The sequence below is a fragment of the Sorghum bicolor genome, chromosome 3, assembly GCF_000003195.3.
Source record: "Sorghum bicolor cultivar BTx623 chromosome 3, Sorghum_bicolor_NCBIv3, whole genome shotgun sequence".
Classification (NCBI taxonomy): Eukaryota; Viridiplantae; Streptophyta; class Magnoliopsida; order Poales; family Poaceae; genus Sorghum; species Sorghum bicolor.
In genome coordinates, this window is record NC_012872.2 from 65,465,458 (window position 1) to 65,472,625 (window position 7,168).

Consider the following 7,168-nt stretch of genomic DNA (forward strand, 5'->3'; position numbering starts at 1 on the left):
AATCAGGCCGTATCACCCAACAGTGTGACGTTGCACTTATTTGTTCGTCGATCATATCCTCCAATATCATCCCTTCATAAGATCTTAGATTATTCCGGATGTATTTACAACTCTGTTTTTTTATCCAAAATTGTTACAAACTTATCCAATAACCCATGACGGCCTACAATATGAACTGATCGTTCACTTGAACACATACATGTCATCCCTTCATAAGATCTTAGATCCAAATATCTCACTAACATGTGAAGAAACTAATGGACATACTAGAGACAGTACAAAAAATTATCCTATTTATGAATTAATTGAATTTATTCCCTTGGACGGGCAAGCCAAAGAGAGCTCAAAGCACGCAGCCGAGAGAAGTAGTCGCTTATTGCAAGTAGGGCTCGTGCTGATTGTCGGGTGGTTAATATGCGTTGCATTTGTTGAAGTGTTTGCAGCCGTAGATTATCAGCCTGCAGATGACATTGTTAAAAAATTATGTACTTCCTTGCTATATCTGCTAAAGTTCTTTTGATAAAGATATCTGCTAAACTTCAAATCAAAATCTGTGTCACTGATTTTGTACGCCATTATCTACCGACAGTCTTTTGATAAACGTAAACCTTTCCAATAATTCATTTGTCATTTCAGATTAAGCTTGTATAAGCTGCTCAGCGATTTTATTCTTAAAGATATGGATTTAAGAATATCATGTAGCTGATATAGTCTACAGAAAAGACTTCAAAGAGTAGCCATTAAATTAAGGAAAATAAAGCTAACAGTGTTATGAAATGAGCAAGTCCATGATTATGCATGACAAACCTGCCGTAGAAAGTTCTCAAGGGTGCCAAGTTTTCCCATAGCCATTGCCATTTGTCCCATGTAATTTGCAACATTGCCAGAAGGTCCAGCAGGGCCCAGGGATCCAGATGCTAGAGTTTCTGCAAGCGACTGTTGTAACGCTTCCATCCCTTGAGAAAGAGCATCTTCAGCTTGCTGGGAGGACTGTTGCAGGTTGGATATACCAACAAGCTGCTGATCAGTAAGAGGCTCTAGGTGACCTGCCAGTAACTGCAACAGTAATGTTTGTATAAAATTGAAAGAATTAGATGAGAACATGAGCATCGTTCAGAAGTTTGTCTCGGAATAAAGTACAGGACAGAAGTTTATCATCTTGCATTTTGTATGAGGTACATAAATACTACAATAGTACAATTAACAGATTTGAAGTTAGACATTTCAGATTAGAGTGAACAAGCATTTCAGTTAGAACTCCCATAAGGGGACCTTGGAGTTCAGGGGCAAGAGCTAAGAGGTCAAGAACTTTAATTGTGCATTCAAAATAAAACCATTAGATTAGTACCTTAAGAAGCTCAGATGATCGGAAGCCACCTAACCACATGAAACATCTCTCAGCAGGGGTCTTCCACATCCCAGACAGCACATGAAAAACATCTGCTTTAGCTGCCACACCCTTGAGCCTGAAAATTTCGTCGTAGTGTGCCATAATGCTATCAACAATACCACGAAGATCATTATCACCGGCATGTGCATTGACAGCAGCCCTCAACTCATTTACATGTTTGTTGTGCTCCTCCAACCAGCGTGCATACTCCATGTCAAATGCCAAAGCTCCTACAGATCAGATAGCATGAACATAAAAGGGAACTAGCACTATGATGAAATAAAAAAACAAATTCCGATGCTTTCAAGGGTAAAACTGCCTGTAAAGTTCTAATGTTAAGGAAGTCACAATAATTCTTTGGGAACTCAAGTATATCTTGCTACCATACCATAGCTTATTTCATCTGTTAGCTGTGTCCTTATTTTATCCATAACTCATAAGAGCCAAGGAGCACCCAAGAAAAGGGCACAGAAGTCAAGCCCCATAATGAATAGTAAACAGTAGACCTTTTGGAAAGAGCCATGTGAGTGTAGTATTACCATTTCCACTTGTTGATTGAGGTTGATCTCCTGATGTCGAAATAAAAATACCCTGACGAAAAAAAAGACACATTGGTCAACACATGTGCAGCATGTTTAATTCCATAAACAACTTTCAAATTATGAATGCAAATAGAAAGACCTGTTGACGAGCCCGCTGAAGCTCTTGCTCTAACTGAGTAAGTTTCAGTCTGCTACTCTCAAGGTTTTGGATGTATGCCTGAAGAAAACAGAAGCAGTGGCCACACAATTATGTCTGGATGCATAGTCCACTAAGTACTTATAGGGCTCATGTGTAAAATAATATGTAATACTCTGTTCAAATGAAAAGATTTCTCAACAAAATGTAGTGGCAAGACTGGTACCACACTAGGTGATGAGAGGATGAAGATAAATTGAATCTGAAAGGAGCGAAAAATCAGTAATGTTCCAAATCACCTTCTTTCGTAAACGGCTTTTCCTGGCAGCTTCACGATTTTGGGCAAGACGCCGAAGTGTCTGTTTTAAAAAATATATAAATAATATTTACATTCAGCAGTGGATTAACACATGATCAATGTACCATAATATAGTGATAAGAGTACCTTCTGATCTAGTTTGTCCCTTGATTTGTCACTAGAATCAGAAGCTGTGGGGACAGTAACCAGGCCTTGTTCAAACTGACAGGCAGATAATTAGAAAACTAGTATACTTTAGTATATGCTGATCAATGTTACAAAAAGATAAGCATATAAACACTGAAGCATTCTTTCCAACAAGAAATCCATTAAGGCCTTGTTTGGATGTTGTCAGATTCACTTCAATCCATGTGTGTTGGTGTGGATTGGGGTGGAATTTAGTTCAAGTTCCACTCCAATCCACCTCAACCCATGTGGATTGATGTGAATCCGACTACATCCAAACAAGGCCTAAGTGTGTTGAATGGCAGGCATAATTTAAATGGTCGCTTCGTTAAGGATGATGAACATACACCATGCTTCCAAATATGAAAAGAATCCTGCCGGTAGCTAGACATTGACCAACAGTCATGCGATAGTTCATCAAAGATTGGGAGAAAATCATAATTGTATATGCAATGGCTTTATCTAATGCACCATCCATATTATTCGTGCAAGAGAACCTTAATGCCTACAATTCGTTCAAGGTATTTATGCATGTGTATGATTATGAAACTGAAAAATAAACATGCATGTTTCTAAGTCAAACATTCTTCTTAAGCACAACAGAAACCTCCAAAACAGCAAAACATGAGTACGAATATTCTGCAAAAATTATATCATATTCATCTAATAAAACAGACCAAGAAAGGAGTGAACTGAGAATGGTCACTACCATCTGGTTCCTCTCATCAGTGTCTGGATCTGAAGATGTGTCAGTCATAGGGCTACCACCAGCCATAGCTGACTCTCCCCAATTCTCGATGTTACCAGTTGGTAATGCCACCAGATTTGATTGTGCTCCTGTTTGCTGTTCTAGCAACTGAGGGTCAATTCTTGTTTTAGCTGTTGCTGCTTCTATAGTATTTATGTGAGGAGAAATAGGCTACAAATAGGAAAACAAATCTGTGTCAACTCCTGATATGGATGGAAGTATGGAACATCACTAAATTAACGTGCTTTTGATCAGTGACCAGAATTTTTAGTGTGTGGCCTGCCTGCATACCTTCCCGTAACTTCCAAACTGAAGAGGACTGTTGTTAATTGTATGGGTATTTGGCTTCAGATTGAACAAAGCATCTGAATATGAGAAAATAAAGGAGAATCGTTCAAACTATGGGTAACTGAACAGAAAAGCTAGTAGTTCATCTACATCCATAGAAGTATAGAACTGATCCACTGCTTGTATGAAAGGGGTTGCAATTGTGTACAGACACAGTGGCAATGCTTGCAAGGTGAGTGAGACCTCTACTGTCTGTGGTGCAACTACAGATTATAATAATCCCAGTTTTACTTACGTTCAAAATATAACCCCAGTTTTATAGCTTACAGGTATACATGGTAAACAGAAATTATACCTTTGGTAATTGCTGCGAGCAAGCATACCAATAACTGAGTGGCAGAGTACAACTAGCTATCAGATTTAAAAATGGAAGGCCATATGCATATGAGTAGAATACATATATTCCCAATGCTGAGAAAAATACACACTACACATGATTGAACTTCCCAGACCAATAGAAGAACACATATAAGAAGAAATTTCTAGCATATTTGATTGAGAACTGAAAACATACTTGCATTGAGGTTAGCAAGATCTTCTATTCGGAATCCAGCTGACTGCGCAAGTGCCCCAAAGTCGGTAACTCGAGAAGGTTGCATGCTGTTCACATCTGTGTGGCTGAAAAGGCATTGTTCATCAAAATAAAATATTGAGCATAAAAACTATATACATTTGTTTTTAGAAAAAAAGTTTTTGCATAGTAAAAAACCCATACTTTATGTTGTAGCATGCAAAGATGAATTTTCTTGACATTCAAAAAAAAAGATAAATTTTCTTTTATCGTTCTATTTTAACCTGACATTCGAATGAGCTACTCGTTAATACAATGAAACGCAGCTCTCCTGTATGAGTAAATGAGTGAGGGATCCTGTTGGGGACCCTCCAGCAGGACGTTAGTCACGATGGTGCGATGACCGTGGAGTGTTAGTCTTCGGCTTCTTCTCCGATCTGATCATTTGCGATTCTCCCGCTACGACCATGGGAGGGATGTTAGTCAGGAGGCAACCTGCCTACAGGTCGGTGTACTCTAATATATACTGCTTGAGATGCTCAGTACAACTACAATCTATCCCATGCAGTATGCCGAATCTACTAAGGTTTCACTAACCCATATGAGTTGGGTTACGCATGCCCAAACCTAGGCCCCTCTTCTGCTATCATGAAGATGTATGGACCTACCACCGTGATGATCTCCGGTACCCTGATTGGGGACATGCATATGTGGTCCAGTGATCAGTGACAACAAGCCAAGCCTCTGACAGTTAACCAGGGCAAGCTGCCAAACTGTTATGCCAGTGCAGTGGAGTGAGGCAGCATGGCGCATCAATGAAAACCATTGCTCATCTCAGTCCTTGCACAGTGCACTACTACCAGAGCATAAGGCCAACAGAAACCTTATTACTACAGATAACAAAGTTACCATCCAATGATTACAAAACATGAGGTGAAGGCCTAGTCTAATCAGGAAAAAAAAGCAAACGACTTTTTCCTCCTGGAAAGCAGAGGCAATCACCACCGCAATCCATGCGCTGCGCTGCGCAGTACAATGATCAATTGACTAGAAAGTAATCAGCAATAATCAGGGGTCATATGATGTTCATGCTCATGCACGGACAAGTGAGACAACCACAGGAACAGGAAGTCAGGAGCGCGCAGAAACGGGAGGATAGGTAAACGGGAAAGGAAGAAACCATGAGCAAATGAAGAAGCGGTGGCGCGAGAACAGAACATACATGGCGTGCTGAGGTGGCCCAAAGCTCGGCATCCCCCCGCCCGCATCTTCCGCCGCCGCCGTCGACCCTCCTCGTCTACTCTCCATCGGCCACCATCAACCACCATGCAACCGCCGGGCGCCGCTGTCGCCTCACCTCACCGCAGGCCCGCGCACTCAAACAAGCATCGCAAGCCAAGCGGAAGCAGAGGATTTCTGCGTCCGAGAGTATAGCAGCAGCAGGGTCCTGTCGAAAAAGTTTGGATTTTTGCACGGCCTGATCAGCGTGGCGATTTGACAGGGGTTGCGTTGAGAGGTGATTGAGGAGGAAGGGAAGAAGGGGTGGTGGGTTGAGAAAGCAACCGGTTGTGTTTGGGCGAAGCGAGGGCGAGGAGGGGGAAATGGAGGGGAGGGTCCGTCCACTCCAGCGGCGGCAGGGGCAGCAGAGGTTGCCAATGCCTCGAACTGCGGCCATTTTATAATGATTTCACGGACTTGTGAGTCCCCACCGCCACTGGAGGAGGAGTGACGTTTGGACCATACCAATCTCTAGGCGAGAGCCATCCATCCCATGCTTCCGCGCACACAGTGGCCGGCGCTGAGGCAGGCTCAGGGGCACCTTCACTGTATCTGGTGCAAAGAGTAAAATGTGTTTATGTCCTCTTTGGAACGTGGGAAACTTTTTGTTTTCTATATAGTATTTCTCTTGTAAACATTAACTAACTTCTGTAAAATTTTTGTATGACTCTTAAATTTCTACTCCCTCCCTTCCAAAATACTTTCTCCGTCCCTATTTAATTATCACCGTTGGTGTACGTGCCACAAGTTTGACTCGATTTGTACAAAATATGTGCAACATTTATATATTTAAATAAATCTATTAAAAACTAGATTCAAATATCTTTCTAATAATACTAATTATATATCATAATTATTATTATTATTAATATATATATATAATTAAGTTGTTTCTCGGGAAGCGTAAACGACAGTTATTTAGAGACAGAGGGAGTAGATGAAGTTATGAGATACGTGTTGATTAAACTTTCTCAACTTTGACTAGACTTATAGAAAATATGTGCAACATTTATAACTCTAGAAAAATATTGTGATAGTATATTCAATGTTCTATCTAATAATACTAATTATGTATTATAAATATTACTCCCTTCGTCTATAAAAGAATCAATTTTTAGAGTTGTCCTAAGTCAAAGTTTTTAAAGTTTGACCGAATTTCTAGAAAAAATGCTAAAATTTATGGTATCAAATTAGTATCATAGAATATATTTTCATATGATGTGCATTTTATGTCATAGATGTTGTTACTCTTTTTTATAAAGTTAGCCAAACTTAAAAAAGTTTGACTGATACGGATTCTAAGAATTGATTCTTCCGTGGACTGAGGGAGTAATATTTTTATATATAATTGGTTAAAGTTAAAAAGAACTGACTTCTTTAAAAGTGAGAATAACTTCTATTTAAACGTAGCGGAAGTATGTTTCAGAAATCGTTTGAAAATGAATGTCCGCCAATAAAAGATCATCTCTCTTGCATATCCAACGGTAAATTTTGCCTAATGTTTTTACAGTTGTTGCCGCTACCATCGGTAGCTCATAGACGTTTATAATTCATTGTTACTCACTGCAGCTAGTTCAGTTCTATAATGACTCTATAGTAAAAACAGACCCATATCAGAGAGGAGGGACTAGTCCAGCACCACCTTGCACCTTATCTTAGGCCTTGTTTAGTTGTCAAAAATTTTTAAAATTCTCTATCACGTCGAATTTTTATACGCATGCATAGAGCATT

At 39.8% G+C, this 7,168-nt stretch overlaps 1 protein-coding gene across 1 annotated transcript; it reads right to left on the reverse strand.

Annotated features, from left to right (window-relative positions):
• Window positions 55-5,819, reverse strand: LOC8055267 (transcription factor TGAL1). Its single transcript, XM_002458613.2, has 12 exons — window positions 5,723-5,819; window positions 5,382-5,606; window positions 4,163-4,266; window positions 3,592-3,665; window positions 3,262-3,471; window positions 2,514-2,588; window positions 2,368-2,427; window positions 2,072-2,149; window positions 1,930-1,981; window positions 1,349-1,620; window positions 808-1,056; window positions 55-458 (listed from the first exon to the last, which is right to left on the reverse strand). Exons 2-12 carry the CDS (start codon window positions 5,465-5,467, stop codon window positions 312-314), a joined length of 1,407 nt encoding a protein of 468 aa, XP_002458658.1. The 5' UTR covers window positions 5,468-5,606; window positions 5,723-5,819; the 3' UTR covers window positions 55-311.

Bases quoted from the DNA above. Each gene is read 5' to 3' on its own strand.
- LOC8055267 (XM_002458613.2), bottom strand. From the start codon at position 5,467: ATGGAGAGTAGACGAGGAGGGTCGACGGCGGCGGCGGAAGATGCGGGC. The intron at 3,472-3,591 runs GTATGCAGGCAG...TCCTATTTGTAG, and splicing joins AGTTTGGAAGTTACGGGAAG to CCTATTTCTCCTCACATAAA. The intron at 1,982-2,071 runs GTCTTTCTATTT...TTTTTTCGTCAG, and splicing joins TTCAGCGGGCTCGTCAACAG to GGTATTTTTATTTCGACATC.